A 21,144-nucleotide genomic window follows, 5' to 3' on the forward strand; every position below is an offset into this window, starting at 1 on the left:
GGCAGAGGGAGGGAGTGTGCTCATTGAAAAGTCATTTCAAACTCACAACTGCTGAAAAATGTTATCTTGACTGGCAGTTTTCAGTGAGAAAAATTAAGACATCCAATCAGGTGAGCCACCATGAAGAAATTCCTAATAGCATCATTATGACAGGGGATGGTTTTCCATTGGATTCCTCTAGAGGCCTTTGGGCAGTGGTCTGGAGTTATCAATATTTACTTGCTTGGGGACAGATGCATGAGGCCGAGGTGGAGTGAGGGGATGACCACATAGTTTTTCTTTTTTTATCTCTAGAGAATTCTAATTTTATATTTTCATTTAACCTTTCAGTGTTTCCGTGAAATTGACATTTCCTATTTCACTTCTTGGTTCAGTTTTCAAGATTGCTATTTAAGGAAAGTAGGATAATATTCATGCATTATTCTTTGATAACTGCTACTTACAAGACACAAAAAGGAATCAATAGAGGACAAAGGTTTATTCCCAACTGAATGAAATTCAGTTTGACACACACAACTTCATTACATATGAAATTAACTTCATTACTTGATTTGTCCTAGGTAAAATGCACATATTTAAGGCCTACATCTCCAGTTAATGTCCAAGTGTGCAGGGATTAGTACCTGTCCTGTAATAATCTCCTCCACTATTGATTTTAAAGTGAGAGGATTAAACTCTAGGATATGTATGAACCGCTTCATTTGTGACTAAAAACATCCAAAACCTGCTTAGTAAAATGAGGTAGATGAAGAATGTATATTTGCAAATATTCTCTAGGTATTTCATTTGCTTCTATTCCATCCCTCAAACCCAGCTTAAGTTCTGTAGTCTCTAATTGAAAATGACATGGCTTCATTACGGCTGTAGTATGGAGTTCTAAATCTAGATAACAGTTTAAATCACATTACTCACCCGCACGATCCATTATACTCAAATTTTCCCTGATTCAATTGCATCGCTAAATCTGTCAAGAGACAAAAATAATTTAGCATCTTGTCTTCCTAGACAAAAAAGACCCTGATGGGGTGATTTTAAACAATAGGTATCAGATTGCTCCTAGGCCCTGGTCCCTCTTTAATACTACAAGGTTCTGCTTGGTCTATTTAAGGCATACTCTCTTCCATGTCGAACCGACCGCATGTTTCATTTAAATTAAACATAAAATGTGTTTTCATAAAGACCATGCTAAAGGTCACTTTTAAAAACGGATTCAATATAGGAGTCATACCATTGTTCGATGAGTACTGAGAGCAGAGATATCCAACCTGCTACAGTGGGAGAGGATGGATCTCAGGATCCCCGGGCAGAGGAACACTGGAGATACCCGGGAGGGTGAACATGAAACTTGATTTAAAAGATTCGAAAATGAGCTAGCTAAGTATCTCATAAAACTTAGTGGCACGCTTCCAGGATGGGACGCAGGGGGAATTATTCCAGTGGGGTCTACGCTGGCAGTGCATGGCTTGTGACTTTTCTCTTGCAAGTGAATAAAATATTTTTTTCTTCCCATCAGCAAAGGAAATGGGCAAACTGAGGGATATTTTTTCCTCCTCAAAATGTTGTGTTTAACCTAATATTATAGAATAAAACATAAGCTGGCCTAGTGAATAAACTGTTTAGAGCCATTTAATCCATATTATGAACTCATTGACAACTGAGAACACAAGTTGGCCTCTTTTGAAGTAAGTGAAGTCATCAGGGCCTTGTTACTGGACCCCAGCTAGAAACACTCAGGGATTGTACTGGTACCTATCATGTCACAGTCTAACCTAGCAAGCACTGTGGCGACCCCATGCAGAATGGCGACTCCAGTAGGAGCTGCCGGTCACTGGGGAGGCTCCCTCAAGGCGTGGGAAGTAATCAGCTCACACTCATGCTGAAGGAATGAAAGTCAAAGGACCTTCCACTCAGTCCAGATAGCAGGGAACAAGGTGGACAGGGATTCTTAAAACACAAAATAGATTTAAAAAAAAATTCTCAAATTGGGAAGCATGGGCAATACTCTTATATAGCAAAGAATTGAAGGAAAAAAGGGTTTTCTGGTTTTGTTTTATTTCACCAATTGTAAGAACCATGCTGTAGAATTGACCATATACAGTGAATAGGTTTTGTGGCATATTTCTATCTATTTTATTTCTGTTTTGCTACCTCTAATCTTAATACTGTGATCCTAGGCTATTAAGTAAACCTCAAAAACTTTAAAAATTTGTTTATGCAATTATAAAAATTTACTCTTTTCCTTCCAGAAAAAAAAAGTCATTATATACTGGAAACCTGTCTTTGAGTACACTTTGGAGGACCAAATTATAGATTAGTACCTCTTCAAATATGTAACTACGTATACACCATTTTAGTGGAGTTTACTCCAAAATATTCTGTACTTCTTTGGTGAAGTGCCACTGTGTCAGTCATATTTGCTGAATGTTCACAGTGGTCAGGGTATACGCCAAAGGAGAAATGAAATGAGTCGCTGTTGCTATACAAAGATACTCAAATTCTTTTCACTTAATTCTGCCTCTGGAAACAAAGATAACAACTTTGATCCAAAAGGAAGAAAAATGAGCAATATTTTGGAATATGGGATAATGGTTAGCAAGAATACTCATGGCATTTATGAAAGGAATTAAATTTCAATCACAACACATTATCTTCTACCATTGTTTGCTCTATTTTGTTTTTTTTTTTTAATTTCTCACCATTATATAAATCCAACAACACATTGCTTTGCCATATGTCTGCCTCCTTTAAAAAATGCCCACAGCCAACCGATGGGAAGTACTGGCACTATCCTGTCAAAGTGTTCTCATGGAATTTGGGGTCACTGGACATCAGCTCCTACCTGGGGTTTGATAGTTCAGCGAAACCATCTGGCAGCCAGCGTTCCAGAAAATCTGAGGCATATAATTACTGGAATCCACTCGGCCTCCCTTGGGGTAAATGCGACTCATTTGCCGTTTGTTATAACTGTGTAACTTATTAAGGAAAACAGAAAAAAAGAGTCCTACAGCAGAGAAAAATAAATGACAAAGAGCTACAACAACAAAGGTCTAGGCCAAAAACGACAAACGAGTAGACAGCACACAGCAAATTTCACATTTACAAATGATGCTTAAGAGCACAGTTCACTGTGTGGATTATAAAAACAATTTTCATTTGGGCAGATTGTCACAGCTGCCATGGCCTTTCCCACATGTCATTTTATTAACTCTACCATCAGAATGATATATTAGCCATTTATCTATTTCAGAGGCTCCTGCCAAACCAATGTGAGTCAACCACTCATTCCACTTGATACATAAGGATACTTGACAAATTCAATTGCATGTGTCTTCAAGTAGCCAAGACCGACTGATTCATTAAAAGAAGACATGTTATAATGAATATTGCGTTCTGTAAAAGAAAAGCAAAGATGGAGTCAGGAACCCTGTCATCAAACCCTCAGCGAAAAACAGCAATAAATAAATCCAATTACACCCTGAATCACGAGGCCTTGGACGCTAATGCCACATTATCACGTTAGTGGCTCCTACTTTCACTGACATCCCGTGGATGAAGACATTTGTCTTTAAAAAAAAAAAAAGTGCTGATTTAAATTGGGAGTCATTAGAGAAATTACATGTACCCCAATTGCCACAGTTATCCCTGAAATATGATTTTTTTATGATAATGATGAGTATGATAGCTTCTCTAGCCCAGAAATGAAGTTTTTAAATACTTCTTATGTTTTTTTGAAAATCAGCTTTCGATTAAAAGGAGTCTTGTGAATGCACGTGGGAACAGAAGAGGCTACATGGCCCAGCACTAACAAATCCATAGTCTTTCAGCGCCACCTTGTGGGTGAGGTCATGAATGACAATGTAATGTCACCACATACCAAGGTGGCTTCTATGGTCTGTGAAACAAAAATAAGGTGAGGTGGAACAGCCCCCATGCCCACAAAGAAAAACGGCAACAAGTTAGATACAAGCTCATTAGCACCATAAAAGAAAATCAAGCAAAAAAGGCGATTGCATTTAACCTTTGGTGTTACCTTCTGCCACATGGAAACCTTGAAACTTTACAGGCTGGGCGTAGTTGATCATTGTGGACAAATATGGATGGATATTAGTGGTAGCACCTACATATTTATAAGATGCCATCCATGCCTGCTCATCTTCTACAGTTACCAGACCCTACAAGCACAAGGAAGAAAACATATAAGTCGATGACTTCAGTGGGACCCACGGATATGAGCTGCAGATTTCCTTAATAAAGATAATTGCACACATACAAATTGAAAGGTAAAGACTTTTTCTTCCTCAATTATGTAAAGGATGCTTTAAGAAGTTAGTGTCTATTGTAGCTCTAAATAATGCAAAAGGAGGTAATCATAAAATATTAAGCTGATCTTACATTTGTAGGATATTTTTAGATTTTTAAGGGACTTTAAAATATTCCAGAAATTACTGGCCAGGAACGGTGGCTCACGCCTTTAATCCCAGCACTTTGGGAGGCCAGGAGTTCAAGACAAGCCTGGCAAACACGGCAAAACCCCATCTCTACTAAAAATGCCAAAAATTAGCTGGGTGTGGTGGCGTGAGCCTGTAATTCCAGCTATTTGGGAAGCTGAGGCAGGATAATTGCTTGAACCGGGAGGCAGAGGTTGTGGTGAGCTGAGATTGTGCCACTGCACTCCAGACCAGGCAACAGAGCAAGACTCCATCTCAAAAAAAAAAAAAGAAAGAAAGAAATTACTACATTGGACCTCACAGCAATGCTATGAAATAGACACAGCAGGTATTACTCATATTTTTACAAATTGAGGCACAACATCAAAAATAGTGACTCTCGAACATTAGCGTGCATCAGAATCACCTGGAAGGCTTTTTAAAATAAAACAGATTCCTGGGCCCCACACTCAGAGTTTCTGCTGAAGTGAGTCTGCAGTGAGGCCAGTCATTGCTGTAACTAGTTCCCAGGTGCTAATGATGCTGCCTCTTTGGTGACTATGTTTCACCGTAGCACTCTAGAATGTAAGCCACATACACACATGGTATATAGTATTTTAAAAAGCACTTAATCTTAAAAGTAATCTAATAACTTGCTGCATAGGACATACTAAAATTGCATTACTTTGCATACAGAAAAAAGAAAACAAATTAGTTTATTTCTTGATAGAAAAAACAACAACAAAACCAACAACAAAAATAATACCTTCAAAAGTGATCAATACTTTTGCTGAGAACTTTGCAAAGCTAAACTTCCTGCATAGAATGAATCTAGTTGGATATATTCCTTAGTTGCATGATGTAATCCATGAGTTAAAAAATGGTCAGACGACTTGTTTGTCTTAACTGATGACTTAACAATTTGAGCATTCTAAATTATCAAACTGATTTCACCAATAAAAACCTGAAATAATAATCAAGTAACGTAACTTGGTTTTGTTTTTGTTTTTATCATTTTCTTCATGTGTCCTCCTGCTCCCCCACCAAACAACGGCCATGTCTGTTCCTTCCATGTGTGTTTAATAATAAGAATAAATACCACCAGTGCTGTGTGCTGGGCACCAGGATGAGTTCTTGCACACACGGTCTCATTACTGTCTGTGATGTGTAGTGGGGATTAGAGTCCTACCCACTGACCGCATGAGAAGATTGATGCCTTGAGAATTAAAATAACTTAGCTAATAAATGGCAATGACTGAATGTCAATCTGTACACTGTTGACTCTAATTATGAATGATGAGATTCTAAAACAAGAGAGTAAAGTACTCACAAATATTTTGGGACAGGTCTGTAACCATATTTATTCATAATTCTTTCAAATTTAATATTTAGAGGGTGAGAAGATAGGATCTCAACTCCAAATAGGATAGGACCCCACAGGCAGCAAGGCAGTATTTTCTGAAGCTCTGAAGTATGAGAATGAAGTTATACGGCAAACTTCTGCCTGTGGCTGTCAGTCTCACTGTTGTAGGATAAACCATAATACTTACTAAATAAGATCACTTTGATCATCATGAAGAACTTTGAAGAGAATGAAAGAAAGTGAAAATGTAACTTTACCTTCCCTACAATAAGGCCAATATCTAATAACATCAAGTAATACTCCTAGAAGTTATGCAGTGTAAAATTAATCACTGATCTTCCAGAATGTCAGTGTACTGGGAACTAAGATCCTCCTATTATGCTACAATATGGATTTGATGACCTATTTGCTCATTTTTAAGTTCAAATTCAATATGCTGATGATCATGTCGTTCCACTACAGGAACGAAATCTCTAATTCCAATGAAGAAAATGCCTTACTGGATTAAACACCTACTTTTAGGAAAATCGTCTTACTCACCTGCCCTAGTTTTGTGATCTTATCAGGATTTAATCATTTTATCACCACAATTAATTCCTTCCTTTGAAGATGTTTTAAATTAGATGCATCTGATTTAAAATAGGCAAGGGAATTATTTTGTTACCTTTTTGTTGTTTTCATGTTCAAGGTCATCTGAGGCCTAATTAGAGAAAGGAAATAATTTGTTTACTCCTCTAAAGGGCAAAATTCCAAATTTATTAGCCATACATATGTAGATACTTAAATAAGTATAGGTAAACTTGTTATTCTATTTATTTGCTAAGGTGGGGCATTACTGATGAAAAAAAGCCATGGATGGCCTCATTGTTTTATGCACCAGAAGGGCTAATCTTACTGCTCTTTCCCTCATTTGTGGACAGTTTTTACCTACTTAGATGTTTTATTATAATTATTTACTTAGTGCTTTAGTCATGGGGCTTGGGAAAAGCAGCATGAAGGGTCACTCTTGAGTAACTCAGCATTCATGTCTGGGTATTTGCTATGGACTGTACGCTGGTGCAGCCCCCTACACCGTCCCAAATTCATATACTGAAATCTTCAACCTCATTGTGATGGCATTTGAAGATGGGGCCTTTGGGAGGTAATTTGGTCATGAGGGCCAAGCCAAGAGAGAGCTTGCCTCCTTATTCTCTCTCTACCACGTGAGGACATAACCATGAAGAGGGCCCCCCTCACTAGGAACTGATTGGGTGAAACCTTGATCTTAGACTTCTCAGACTCCAGAATGGTTACAAATAGTTTTTAGTTGTTTAAGCCAATGGTATTTTTGTGATAGCAGCCCCAACTGACTAAGACACTAAGACAATATTGATGAAGGCTTTAGCAACTTTTTTTTTTTTTTCTTTTTGAGACAGAGTCTTGCTCTGTTGCCCAGGTTGGAGTGCAGTGGCACAGTCTTGGCTCACTGCAACCTCTGCCTTTCGGGTTCAAGCAATTTTCCTGCCTCAGCTTCCTGAGTAGCTGGGATTACAGGTGCGTGCCATGACACCTGGCTAAATTTTGTATTAAAACAATACTCTTGAGTCTTAATAGGCATTCAATATTCTCAAAGTAGTCACAATTCCCTATATCAGAAAAGGTAGGGTGTAAAGGCAATATTCCTTTGGCTTTGCTCATCAGACAAATACTCTCCCCTCTTCCTATCACCAAATGTATCTGCCTACCTGCATCTTCATCCACTGTCTTCACTAATCAGGTGTTCCTGCTCCTGTGAAGGGCCACACCTTCGCACCATAGCGATCCCACCCTCTTCCACCTTCTCGAGGAATTCCAGGCAGTTATCCCCTCTCTTTCCTGCAAAATTAATCTCTTCCTCTCTACCGCACCACTTCCGAGTTTGCAAACACACTCCAGATTCATTCATCCAAAAACAAAAAAAAACTAAAACAAACAAACAAAAACACTCCCTTGACTCTTCGGGTGCCCTTGGCCACTAGTCCATTTCTTGCTCCCCTTCACAGCAAAACTTCTCAAAAGCATAGTCTCTAGTCATTCATATCTATGTGATCCAGTGTCACCACCCTGTCTTGCACTCCAATGAAATGTCTCTTTAAGGTTACCAATGACCTCCATGCTAACAACCCAAAGGACACTCTTGAGTCTTCTTAATCAGTCAGTAGCATATGTTAAATTAAGTTTAGCCTAAAGCTGTCTCTTTACATATTCTAAAGGTTTCTCCATAAACTTTCACATAGTAAACTGTAGACTGAATGAATGTGTAAATAGGCTGTAACCTACTCATGTGCCAATCACTGAGTTTCAGCCAATCAAAGGTGGCCAACTATTCAACCTCTGTTCAAATAAGGCAAATAAGGCTGTAACCAATCCAGCTGCTTCTGTACCTCACTTCTGTTTTCTGTAGGTCACTTTCCTTTTTCTGTCAATAAATCTTCCACCACATGGCTGCACTGGAGTCTCTCTGAATCTCTTCTGGTTTGGGGCCTGCCCAATTTGGGAATTGTTCTTTGCTTAACTAAACTCTGTTAAATTTGATTTGTCTAAGATTTTTAACATACTCTACAATCAACCACTCAGTCCTCCTGTTAACACTGTCCTCTTTCTTGGTTTTCTTGGTGTTACTGCCTAATTTCCCTCCTACTTCTCTGGCCATATCTTGCTCTTCTTTTCTGGCTCCACCTTTAACTAGGGCTTCACTTGGACCTTCTTTTCCACCTTTCCCTGTGAATCATCTCAGTATTTCCATTGTTTCAAATACGATCTCTTGAACTCCCAACTTGTATCTCCAGCTCAACCTGTCTTCTATATACGCATGATGATGACGCCAGTGATCATGAGGATAATGACAATGATAAAGATGAAAGGGATGATAATATACCAGCAACTAATACCTTTACAGGAGTTACCATGTGCCAGGCACCACGCTAAGCTCTTGACATGTCACAAACCATCCACTCTTCACAGTGACCCCATGAAATAGGTGTTATCGTCTTCACTTTGCAGATGAGGAAACTAAGGTACACAGAGGTTAAGTAACTTACCCAAAGTTAGACAGTTAGGAAATGAACCCAGAGAGAGAGTCAGACGGCAATGCTATATGAACACCTCCCCTTGAATACTTAACAGGCATCTCAAATAGTCATCCCATTTGCAACTCCTGAGTTCTTTCTCTTTTGGTCTTCCCCATGCCAGTAAATGGTACCACCACCTACCCAGTACCTCAAACAAGGACACTAGAGGGTCATCTCACTTCTTTCTCTCTCATTCCCATATTCCATCCATCAGTAGGCTGTCCCATTTCTCAACATGTCTTGAAGCCACTCAGTTCTTTCTGTATCCATTGTCTGGTCTGACCATCGGGGACTCTTGTCTGGCCTAGAGCAGCAGCCTGTCCTCACTGCTTTTCCTGCTTCCACTCTTGTTTCCTCCTAAACTAGTCTCCATATGGCAACCACAGCAATATTTTAAAACTTGAATCAGGCTACACTGCCCCCTTTTCTGAACTTTTTCAGTAGTGTCACATTTCACTTAATATTTGAATTTCTCATAATGGCCTCCAAAATCCTACATCACCCAGTTCCCACCTACCTGCCCCATGTCATCTTGTCTCACTCCACTCTCACTCAAGCCACTCTACTCACAGCCCTTGCTGTTGTTATTGTGGTCCTTCCACATGGAAAGTGATTCCTCTATCTCTGTGCATGGCCAATTCCTCTTGACCCTTCGCATTCTGGTTTCCTTATTATTTCTACTTCATTATTCTTCAGCACTCATGTTTATATTCATAATTGCTCTTATCACAAGTTGTAATTATATGGTTATTTGACTGCTTGTTTCTTTGTTGTTTCTGATCCCTTTCCCTAAACTACAGGGGGCCATGAGCTGCCTAAGGGCAGAAGGCAAGTGTGTTTTACCCTGTTAGGTCATTATGGCCTAGACTATGCCTGACAAAAGGTAAGTACATGAATAACTATTTTCCTTGGCTGAATATTTGGAAACATTTTTATGCTTACTCTACTTTAGGAGGAAGGTATATAATTAGCAGGACAAGTTCTTGAATGAGGGCTAGACTCAGGATGTTCAGGGGTCATTTTCCTGATGAATTCAAGATTAAACCTTACCCCTGGGATGCTGTCGTTTTCTCCCTCCCCAGCTACAATAACACAATAAATTTTAATATTTAGAGGACACTGGCCAAATGGGTAGTGGTTAACACTGACTCTGACTAATGAGTAATTTACATTTCCTTTTAAACTTAATATTGTGTATGTGTCAAGTTCTGGTCACCCAGCACAGACTTGTATCCTAAGCAATTTAGAAGGGGAATTACAGGTTACTTCATTCTCTTGTGGTTCTCACATTGCCAAACTTTCATAAATAACAGCTGCTACTTCTTGAGAGTGATGAAAGAAAGGGAACTCTGACCTTCTTGACGCTATTTGCAACAGCTTCCTTGTGACCCAAGTCATCAGCAGAAAGTTCATTTCCAAATTTGAATTCGGGGTGAGCTTCCTCCTCTTGGTCAGCTGTGGGAAAGACAAATGGAAAATCCATGAAGCCAAACCACTGCCAAGTAGTCAGACCTTGTTCACAATCTTGGGTAGAACATAAGCACTTCTAGAGAAAAAGGATGCCAAAAGAAAATGGGGACATTTATATATGCAGTGTTTTTTCAAGTAAAACTCTCACTAAACTCTTACCTATTCAAGGTCAAGGAGCACATCTTGTCATGGGTTACTTCTCCTGCACCTAAAATGTGGTTTGACATGCTTGATGCTTAATACATTTTTCTTAACTGGATGGCTACTTCTATCCTAGTACACTAATTCTAAAAATGAAAGCCTCAAACACTGCAGGAATATCTGTGACTCATAAAAGGGTGTTTTGATATTTCATGACATCTACAGAAAAGAAGAAGATGGAAGAAAAAAAATACATCAGATAATTTTGAAAGAGACTAAAATGTCCATTTGAATGTTATGGGCATAAAGACTTATAGCCTGGAGTGGTAGAAAAAGGAAAGGCCTCAGAAGGATTGTGCTACTCCTGCAAACTATTTGTCAAACCTAGCGTAGGTTTCAAAGGCTCACGGCTCATTTGTCAGGCTCAGGTAGGAGGAGAGATGGAAGTGGGTGCCAAATAAAGCTGGTGTCCCTGGAGCATGGTCTAGTCTGTGAAAGGAAGCACACACACTGTGTTCATTGGTCCAGGAAAGTGATAAGAATGCCAGAATCCATCTAGGATGTTCACGGAAAAAAAAAGAACTACCTGCTGGAAAACGTACAACATACTGAGGTGAGATTTGGATTCATACAATCACCATTTGTAGTAATTCCCAGACAAAGAATTTGCCTAAAATCTAGCCAGGATCAAGAGAAACCCATAGACCTCAGGATGAGGACAATACAAATCCACATGGTCACACCACAGGGCATGAGGGAACTTTACTGTAAAAACAAAACAAAAAAACCCACTAAAATAATTTCTGAGAATAAACTCATAAAGGAGATGAGCAGACCCATCAGAATGAGACAGATTTTTTAAAGCATGTTTAAAAGTACAAAGGAGAATGAAAGAATAGGAGTAAATGAAAAATGATTTCACTGATTCTGAGATGTACTTTTTTGTATTTTAATATTTCTGATGTTGTAATGTGTTCTTCAACTGATAGTTTCTTCCAGTGAATGGAAACTATTTTTTCTTTCTTAGTCATGATAAAACAGTGGTATCTTTCAACTGGTAGTATCTGGATTCAGAATTTCCTGATACACTGTTTTATTTTGTGAAGTATCCCTCCAGGCATAGGAAGAGGGTGAGGAAAAGGAACAGCCACCTTCCTCGTCTGGAGCTAATAAATCTGATGAAGGGATATTCTAGAGGCAGACAATTAAAAAAACAAAATCCAAACAACAACAATAACAAAAATTGGGTCATTGTAAGACTTAGGCAGGAAGAAAAGGATTTGAGGAACTGGAATACGTCTTAAAATAATCTAATCTAGCATCTGTCTTTACTTATAAATGAGGAAATAGATGCAGAGATATGATTTTACTTGTCTGAAATCACAGAGCAAGATAATGGATCCACCTGTCTCCTGAATTCTTACCACAATTCTTCCAGGACTAGGTTTCCATGACCTACAGTCAGTAACCAAGATTTCAAAACTTCTCAGGTCACTATTAAATTTTCATTTCGTGTATGTCTAGTCTAAACTGCCCATACAGAAGTAAATGACTTGAAGGCAAGGGACATGTCCCAAACAAGTGGTGGAGACTCAATAACCACTTTAAGAGAATTGTATGAATACATGATCACTTTCTGAGTGCGCATATATGCACAGACACACCTATAACCACATATAATTTTGATATTCCCCACTACTTGTCTCCTATCCTGGGAGCCATGTGTCCTTCCGAATCTAAATCCAGCCTAATGCCTGGGTACCTGTTTTCACTGACTGAAAGCCTTTTCTATTTTCTACAGCCTCCAGGCAGGCCTCCCCTCTTGAACTATGCTTGGTTTCCCCTTGCCTGCTATGCTGATGTATTTAAATTAGAGACTCTAGTCACACTACATAGTAGATTCATACAGTGGTACTAAGGTAATTACAGCCGATTGGTTGACCAGAACCAAAACCAAATGTTACTGAGGCAACCTAAGAATCACATACGTAACAGGTGTAACAGGAGCCTTGTGCCATTTAGGTGGATGATTCTGTCCTTAGGTACTTTCCTACTGGTATACTAAATCATGTGGTTATTTCTGTTAAAACTTAACCCAAATCTCAAGTATATTTTGGAATAACATGGGAATCACTGAGGCAAATCTTTTTCTGCCTGGAGGAATAATTACCATACGTATGTAGATGGTGGGAAAAAACCTTTAATAATACATGAAGCCATACTGATGCTCATTTTACATGACTGTGTGTGTTTAGGAAACAACACATCTTTGACTTTCATTCGTTCTATTATTTCTCCTTTCTAAAAAAGTTTTTGCATATCTATGTTTTTACCATATTCCTGTACATTGAAAGGGCAGTACTGTAAGGTACAAAAAGTCTTGACCCTGGAATCAGGTAGCTCCGGGATTGAATCTTAGTGCTATCACTTGCCCGCTGTGGGATCAGGTGCAAAATATGTTACCTCTCTAAGCTTTAGTTCCCTCATCTGAAAAATTGGTGTAATAATACCCATTTCAGAGGCAGAGCTTGCAGTGAGCTGAGATCGCGCCACTGCACTCCAGCCTGGGCAACAGAGCGAGACTCTGTCTCAAAACAAACAAACAAACAAAATAATAGTAATACCCATTTCATCAGGCTGTATACAGATTAGATAAGGCTGTAATGTAAAATGCCTGGTCCACTGTTGGTACAACGATGGTAGTTAATTATTATTAACATTGTTTTCTTGTTAATTTATTCCATTATTTCTACAGTGTGTTTTACTGGATTATTGTATCAGTAATGCCTTACATATTTTAATTACCATCTATGAAATTTAACTTAAATTAAAGGAACAGGTTTTACTGAATAGTCATCTTTTTTGCATCTTAGGAGTATTTTCTTGATCGTTTGAAATATATTTCTGTCAATATATTTTTCTTAAATCTTGTTTAGGTTTATTATTTGCAAAAAATGTGAAAAATACAGCCGGCATCATGGCTGACGACATTTTCCAAAGACAGCTGCCATAACATCTGCCCTCCTCTGTGCTCTTATGCAACGTGACCTTGTCACTCACTCACCCTCTTGAACTTGGACTGGCCCTGAGACTGCTTTGATGAATAAAACATAGAGGAAATGATACTGCACTAGTTCCAGGCCTAGCTCTTAAATAATTTAGCAGCTTCTGCTTCCTGCCTCTTGGGACACTGGCTCTTAGATGTTCCATCTGGGGAACTTAGCCATTGTGCTGTGAGAAGCCCAAACCACAGAGAGAGGCCACAGGGGTACTATGGTCAGTAAGGCCCCGCTGAGCTCCCAGCGTTCAGCCAGCATCCACTGCCAGCATGTGAGCGAGCCGTCCTGGATAACCCGTCCAAGGGAACCAGTCAGCCCCAGATGTCATCTGCCGACAAAAGCATGAGAAACCCAAGGGAGAACCACCAACCTGAGCCCAGATGATCCACAGTATTATGACAGAAAATGATAAGGTGTTGTTATAAGCCCCTAAATTTGGGGAAGGTTTATTGCATAGCAACAGATGACCATAATAACAAATATCAACTGAGTTGTATCAGATATCTTTAGCCCTCTAGACCCTCCCTGCCACATAAAACAAATGAAAGTACAGTCATTATGACTTTTCTCTGGGAGTAATGTCAAACCCAAGGACTGGACACGCAACTGAGTCACTTAAAAAGTCTGTTCCACAGTCAGGAGTCTTTATTAAGGAGTCTTGAATAAGGTTAGTTAATTCTTCCAGCTTTTGCTTTTTTTTTTTTTTTTTTTTTTTTGAGACGGAGTCCTGCTCTGTCGCCCAGGCTGGAGTGCAGTGGCCAGATCTCAGCTCACTGCAAGCCCCGCCTTCCGGGTTCATGCCATTCTCCTGCCTCAGTCTCCCAAGTAGCTGGGACTACAGGCGCCCACCACCTCGCCCGGCTAATTTTTTTGTATTTTTTAGTAGAGACGGGGTTTCACCGTGTTAGCCAGGATGGTCTCGATCTCCTGACCTCATGATCCGCCCGTCTCGGCCTCCCAAAGTGCTGGGATTACAGGCTTGAGCCACCGCGCCCGGCCTGCATTTTTAATTCTACGTCTAACCTTCCTAAAAGAGAGAGTCCTTTGATGGATCTGGGCAATGTAAACTGAAAAGCTTCTGGTGTTCACCATTCTAGATGCCATTAAGAACACTCACGATTATGGGAAGAGGTAAAAATATCAACATTCATAGGAGTTTGGGAGACTCCCATGGATGACGTTGAGAGGTTCAAGACTTCAGTGGAGGAAGTCACTGCAAAGGTGGTAGAAAGAGTAAGAGAACTAGAATTTGAAAAGGAGCCTGAACATGGGGCTGAATTACTGCAATTTCATGATAAAACTTAAACAGATGAGGAGTTGTTTCTTATGAATGAGCAAAGAAGGTGGTTTCTTGAGATGGAATCTACTCCAGGTAAAGATACCATGAGCATTGTTGAAATGACAACAAAGGATGTAAAATATTACATAAACCTAGTTGAGAAGGCATCACAGCAGGGTTTGAGAGGATTGGCTTCAATTATGAAAGAAGCTCTACTCTGGGTAAAGTGTCATCAAATGGCACTGCATGCTACAGAGAAATCTTTTGTGAAAGGAAGGGTCAATTGATGCAGCAAACTTCATTGTTGTCTTATTTTAAAAAATTACCACAGCCACCCCAATCTTTGGCAACTACCTTGCTGTTCACTCAAGGCAAGACCCTCCACAAAAAGATTTCAATTTGATGTGGGTTTACATAATAGCATTTTTTAGCAATAGATATTTTTTAATAAGTTACATTTTTGGACATAATGCTATTATTGAACACTTAATAAATATAATTATTACAGTGTAAATATAATTTCTGTATGCACTGGGAAACAAAAATTCCTGTGAATCACTTTTTTGCAATATTTACTTCATTGTAGGGGTCTAGAACTGAATCTGCAATATTTCTAAGGCACGCCTGTATATAAATCCAAGGCATTGTATAACCAACGCAAGTCCTTGTCATTTTGTTCATCAATTCTCATGATACATAACGAACAAATAATTCTCTAAAATCATCCCGAAACTCTCAAATGACCAATTTACATCTGAACATTATGATTGTTGCTATGTGATCAAAGTAAAAGAGAAGGTAGTAGCACATAATCAAATATTTTAAACAAGACTGCCTTCCTAAAATCATCTAGCTTCACAGAGATAGTTCTGGTGAGCTGGTTATTTGAAGGAATTTGAACTTGAAATTTTAATACCGGCTTTGGATTTCTAGTTCACTTTGTGCAGACAAACCAGTTATTTACCTGAGGGTCTCTCAAATTACTTGCCTCTCTACTATCATCATTAACAAGACTGAAGTTCATGTTTTTGTCTATAGAAAGGGATTGCAAAATATTCTTTATATTGTTTCCTCTGCCTACTACAGCAAGTGCTCAAGGATTCTCTGGCTATGAATTTCTGCTGAATAGCTGAATGACCAATAGGAAGGGAGATGACAAGCCCATTAAAATTTAGTAGTCAGAAAAAATTGGAAGTATTTGGCAAAACACCAAGGACACCAAAATATTACTATTAAGAATTAAAACAGCATTATTATATAAAAGGGTCTTCTGAAAGAAATTCCTGGTTTTCTTACTCATGTATGTTTGAAACATGGCCTCAGTCTGTTGTCCAGGCTGGAGTGCAGTGGTGTGATTACAGCTCACTGCAGCCTTGAACTTCTGGGCTCAAAGGATCCTACTGCCTCAGCCTCCCCAGTAGCTGGGACTAAAGACATAGGCCACCACATTTGGATGATTTTTTATTTTTTGTAGAGATGGGGTCTCATCTCTATGAAAATGTTGCCCAGGCTGGTCTTGAACTCCTGGGCTCAAGCAATCCTCCCACCTCGGCCTCCCCAAGTGCTGGGATCATGGGCTTGAGCCACTGTGCCCAGCCTGGTTTTCTTATTTAAAAAGTATTTTTGAAGCATGTAACTTAAAATAAAAGCAAACAGCTCACCACTTTCGATCTCCTCTTCATTATCATCCTCTAAGATGTTTGCTGGGGAGGCAGATTCTCCAGCTTCCATCATGCTTCTCAAAGCTTCCAGCTGTTCTGTTAGCAAAAACATGCAAAGAGATGGTGACAGATGCTAGGTGACATACAAACCCTAAGCCTTCAGATCAACACTGAGCAGGAGGGTATGAAAAGGGAGAGGAAACAGAATGTTCAGGCACCAAGTGCGCCATGTTCCTAAGGTTCAGCAGCGATCTCTCTCTCACCCGTTCCTGGTGGTCTTGACCTTGTAAGAAACCTGCAACAACCACCTTATACACACATGATGAAGAATTGCGGGGTCATGGGTGAAATGACCAAAATTCTGGTCACCAAGTTTGAGAGGAGGTTCAGTCCTTGTCAAGAATTTAAGGCTAGATAACAAAAGCCCATAATTTGGAGAATCTGGCACAGACCAAGGTTTATGAACAGTCATGGGGAACTGACAGAAAATAGGCAGGTTGGCAACAAAACCTCAGGAAAAAAATATTTGCAACTGACTTAACTGGGATTACATCCTACTATGCAAAATAAGACTAATATTTTTCTGTAAGTCAGAAAGATAAAGGTAAACGAAATAATAAAAATGGGAAAACATGTAGGGACAAACCACAAATCATATACGCAAAAAACTAGTTATTAAAGACACACGAATAACAAAACCCCTAAGGTACCGATTTTTTTCTATGAGTTGGATACACATTTAAAAATGGCCAACAGCCAGCATTAAGGATATTGGTGGGAAACAGGCACTCCTATATATGACTGGTGAAGAGTCTAAGTTGGTAGAACTTTCCTAAAAGAAAGCATAACAAACCATATCACAATATAAAATATGTATATGCTGTGGGTGAATAACTCTAATTGCACCAATTGATTTCAAGGAGAGGGCTGCACAAACATACAAAATAACATTCAAGCATGTTTACAGTAGTGAAAATCCATCAACTTGGGACTGTTACGTCATGCTATAATAAATGCATACAATTCTATATAATATATGTTAAATTCTATAGAGTGTTTCATACATTAGGATTAAAGTTAGTATGTAGATTTATATCCTGCTGATGTAAGTATACTTACCTGGTTAAATTTTAAAAATTAAAAATCAGTACCATTAATATGATCTCAATTATGTTAAAAATGTGGGTATATACCTAGACATGTACATTATGTACATCTGTCTATAGTATATGAATATGTGTATAATACATGTTAGTGCTGTTACTTTCTTACACTTTTCATTGTCTTGATTTTTCTATGGCATTATTGCTTTTGTAATAAAATAAACTGTCATTAACATAATTTAAAATTTTTCATTTAGAATACTTGGGGGGAAATGCAGTGTAACCATGCCAATATTTGATACCATTAATTCACTGAACTAAGATATACTCTGGAAGAAAATATTTTCAAGGAAATCATCCTGGGAGAATAAAAGGAAACATGACTATATAAAATCATTTGTCTCTAGATCTCTCTATTCACATATACACAGTCACACACTCTTATGTACCTAGTATACCTAGATATGTTTGGAGCACAGGGGCAAACTGAAAAGGGAAACTTATGAGGACTTTAGAGTGTGTAATATTATAAAATGCTGGTTCATTGTATCTTGAGAAATTCTAAAATGCTTCTACTTTCCTCTCATTTTTCCTTGGGCCCCCTCCAAATTCTGACATATGAATATATAAATATGGTTTTCCTACTGCATGAATTAATTGATGTGGAAATTAAACTTAAATGAAAATGTGGCAATCTTGCTCTGAAAAGTACCTGTAACATCACTCCTACACCCTTCCCCCCAAAATCAGTGGTTTTAAAATAAATTGAATTCTAAACAGCTGAAATGTCCACACGTGTTATACATGGTTCCATTATATATGTGTGTATTTCACTTACTTTTTTCAACTTCAGGTTTCAGCCGCTTGTTTTTTATGAGTATTTTTCTTTTGAGGTCATTGGGGGATGGCAAAGGCCTGCCTGGTTCAAGCTAGAGAGAAACAGAAAGAGCTGAATTAAGGAAGGGCTGTGCTTCTCCAATTCTCTTTCCCAGACCAGGAGGAGCCTGGGAGGCCTGGAAGTGATGCAACCCAACACCCACTAGATGGCAGGCGGCACAGCCTTCCGTTTTCACTCTGCAACCCAAGTTAGCACACTCATTCAGCTTTCCCTTAGACTAGTGCTGCAAACTTGAAATCCACATAGTTTCCAGAGGTGTGCAGAGCTGCTCCAACCTCCCCAGTGGAGCAGGGGTCTGGCCCAGGATGTGCGGGGGAGGGGTTCCTGCTCCCCTGAGGGCTTTGGACCTTTTAAGTATCTGGTAAAGTGCAAGGGACAATTGACAGCTGGGGTCAGAATTGGCTTTCCCAAGTTAAGAGGTCCCCCTAGATCCCCCCAAGGGTCAGGTTTATAGTAAACCTGTCTGCTCAGTAGGCTGACCCAACCCTCAACACTTAAGATTGTGGTTTTGTGGGTTTGATAAGGGAATCAAGAAGAGAGTTGTTCCAATTCCTGGAATCTGAACTTGACTATAGCATCATTTGCTTAGATTCATATATGCAAAGGAGGTGTCCATGTATGCTATCACCTCTGATCTACAGAACCGTCCTGTATCTAGTCATCCATTTCCCATTCCTCCACCCATCTCTCCATATGCCCACCCACACACCCTTCCACCCATCCATTCATTTTCAAAACTTGCTTTTATACTACTTATTATATGTAAGGCATTGTGCACTCATATGTCTGTCTCGCCTCCAATAAAACCCTTTGTTGAAATGCTGTCTCCTTCCAGCAGCCTGGTGTAAGGAAGATCACTGGCCCATTCCCCAGTGACCTCTCTTGTACCAGGACACCTCCAACAAATAAAGCATCATAGGCCACTTTCTTTTCTAGTTATGTGTTCACGTTTGTGTCCTCCTCCCACTCCCAAGGTAGAAAGCTCTTTAGCTCCAGGAGCAGGTCTTATTCCCATTTATATTACCTATGCTTCCCAAAACACCTGTCCTGTATTCAAAAGAGAACAGGGTCTAGAGGCAGGGAACATAAGGCCTATTCATGCTGACTTCCTAGAACTAAATCAAATGGAAACACTTCAGCTATGATGGGAAATATCCTCTCCATTTACATGGGATGTACACTGAGTAAATGAGTTTATAACTTTATTTCATCCTGTTCACTTACATAGGGCAGACACCAAGTAACCAATGGAAACTTCTAGAGGTATTTAAACCCCAGAAAATTCTGTGACGAGGCTCTTGAGCCCCTCTGCTCAGGCCCCTCCCACCCTGTGGAGTGTACTTTCATTTTCAATAAATCTCTGCTTTTGTTGCTTCATTCTTTCCTTGCTTTGTTTGTGCATTTTGCCCAATTCTTTGTTCAAGATGCCAAGAACCTGGACACCCTTCAGCTGGAAAGAATATGTGCACATCACTTCACTAAGAATACAGTGATCTTTCCACAAAAGCAATCACCTTAACCCAATAAGGAAAATAAAAAAAGGGCCTAGGTAAAAATAAATAAATAAAATAAATCAGAGCTGTTTCTTGTTTGGGTTCCCTTAGAAACAGCCTCAGAGAAAAGTATTATTGCACTGGGTCATCTACTTGGAAGGAAACTCCAACAGAGGTGTGGGGAAGTGAGAAAAAGAAGACAGGCGGCCCATCAAGGGTGTGTTACCAAGCAAGTTATCACTGCAGCCAGCTGGAGCACGATTCTGCTGGGAAACCCTGGGAGGCAGAGAAGAGCAGGTGCTCAGGGTTATCCCACCTCAGGAGGGATGAAGCATGGGAGAGGGATGATAATTTCCTGGCACTGCTGGTCTATCTTTCATGTGTGGCAGAGCAGGCTCCAGTGACCAGAGCTCACTCTCAGGCAAGAAGCTGCAGATGTTGGCAGTGGAAAGTCAGGCCAGTGTTCAGGGAAACAGGAAGCACTGTAAGGATATGGGCAGGTCACCTGCAGCAACTGCTTCTGCAAGTTCAAGAGAAGAAGGAAAGGGGGCAAAGGATACAGATATCCTTGTCTCTCATATTTTTTTTCAGTTCCCATAGACATACTTCTGAAAAGAACCTCATTGTTAAACCACCTAAAGTGTTTACATGTAGTACAAAGCACCTTCTTGCTGTCATTTGCTGTGATGTTCTTATGCCACTACCTCAAGCTACCAGGTTTGAGCCCATCAGGTGCTGCTTGTCAATAGCAGGTCTTTCTACTTTGATTTCATTAGCTGCCTTGGAGCTCATAACATCTTGTGACTGTGGATCTTAATCTCTTGGAGGTCACGGATCCTTATAAAAATGTGATTAACTCTCTAGAATGAGTATATACAAAAAAATTGCATGCAATTAGAATGAATTCATAGATCTCATAAAGTCTATCTATGGAGCACAGGTTAATGTTCTTCGCTTTATGAAGAAATTAGCAGGTGTAAAATGAAGTTCAAAATGCATGTGTAACATTGCCCAATGATTTATTTTGGAGTTAGGAACGTGAACTTCAGGATGCCATGACATCAATTCAGGGCACTTTCCACAGCATCAGGCTCCCATGGGTTCTGAATCCTGGGTGCATAGACAGTTCACCTGGAGGGCTTTTAAAACACCATGCTCAGG

General features: G+C 39.5%; 1 protein-coding gene across 15 annotated transcripts in view; it reads right to left on the reverse strand.

The window, feature by feature from the left end:
- PLCB4 (phospholipase C beta 4) overlaps positions 1–21,144 on the reverse strand; it is a 442,280-nt gene that overhangs the window by 93,225 nt on the left and 327,911 nt on the right. For 11 of the 15 annotated variants that reach the window (XM_030915446.1, XM_030915445.1, XM_030915441.1 and 8 more), the window contains 8 exons: positions 18,431–18,521; positions 16,490–16,585; positions 10,234–10,334; positions 6,455–6,490; positions 4,031–4,172; positions 3,306–3,390; positions 2,840–2,964; positions 913–964 (listed from right to left, as the gene is read on the reverse strand). In XM_030915446.1, coding sequence (XP_030771306.1) covers positions 913–964; positions 2,840–2,964; positions 3,306–3,390; positions 4,031–4,172; positions 6,455–6,490; positions 10,234–10,334; positions 16,490–16,585; positions 18,431–18,521 — 728 coding nt within the window. The remainder of the gene's footprint in view (positions 1–912; positions 965–2,839; positions 2,965–3,305; positions 3,391–4,030; positions 4,173–6,454; positions 6,491–10,233; positions 10,335–16,489; positions 16,586–18,430; positions 18,522–21,144) is intronic. The other 4 variants (XM_030915447.1, XM_030915444.1, XM_010355280.2 and 1 more) reach the window with 1 other exon arrangement.

The sequence above is a fragment of the Rhinopithecus roxellana genome, chromosome 13 (genome assembly GCF_007565055.1).
Source record: "Rhinopithecus roxellana isolate Shanxi Qingling chromosome 13, ASM756505v1, whole genome shotgun sequence".
Classification (NCBI taxonomy): domain Eukaryota; kingdom Metazoa; phylum Chordata; class Mammalia; order Primates; family Cercopithecidae; genus Rhinopithecus; species Rhinopithecus roxellana.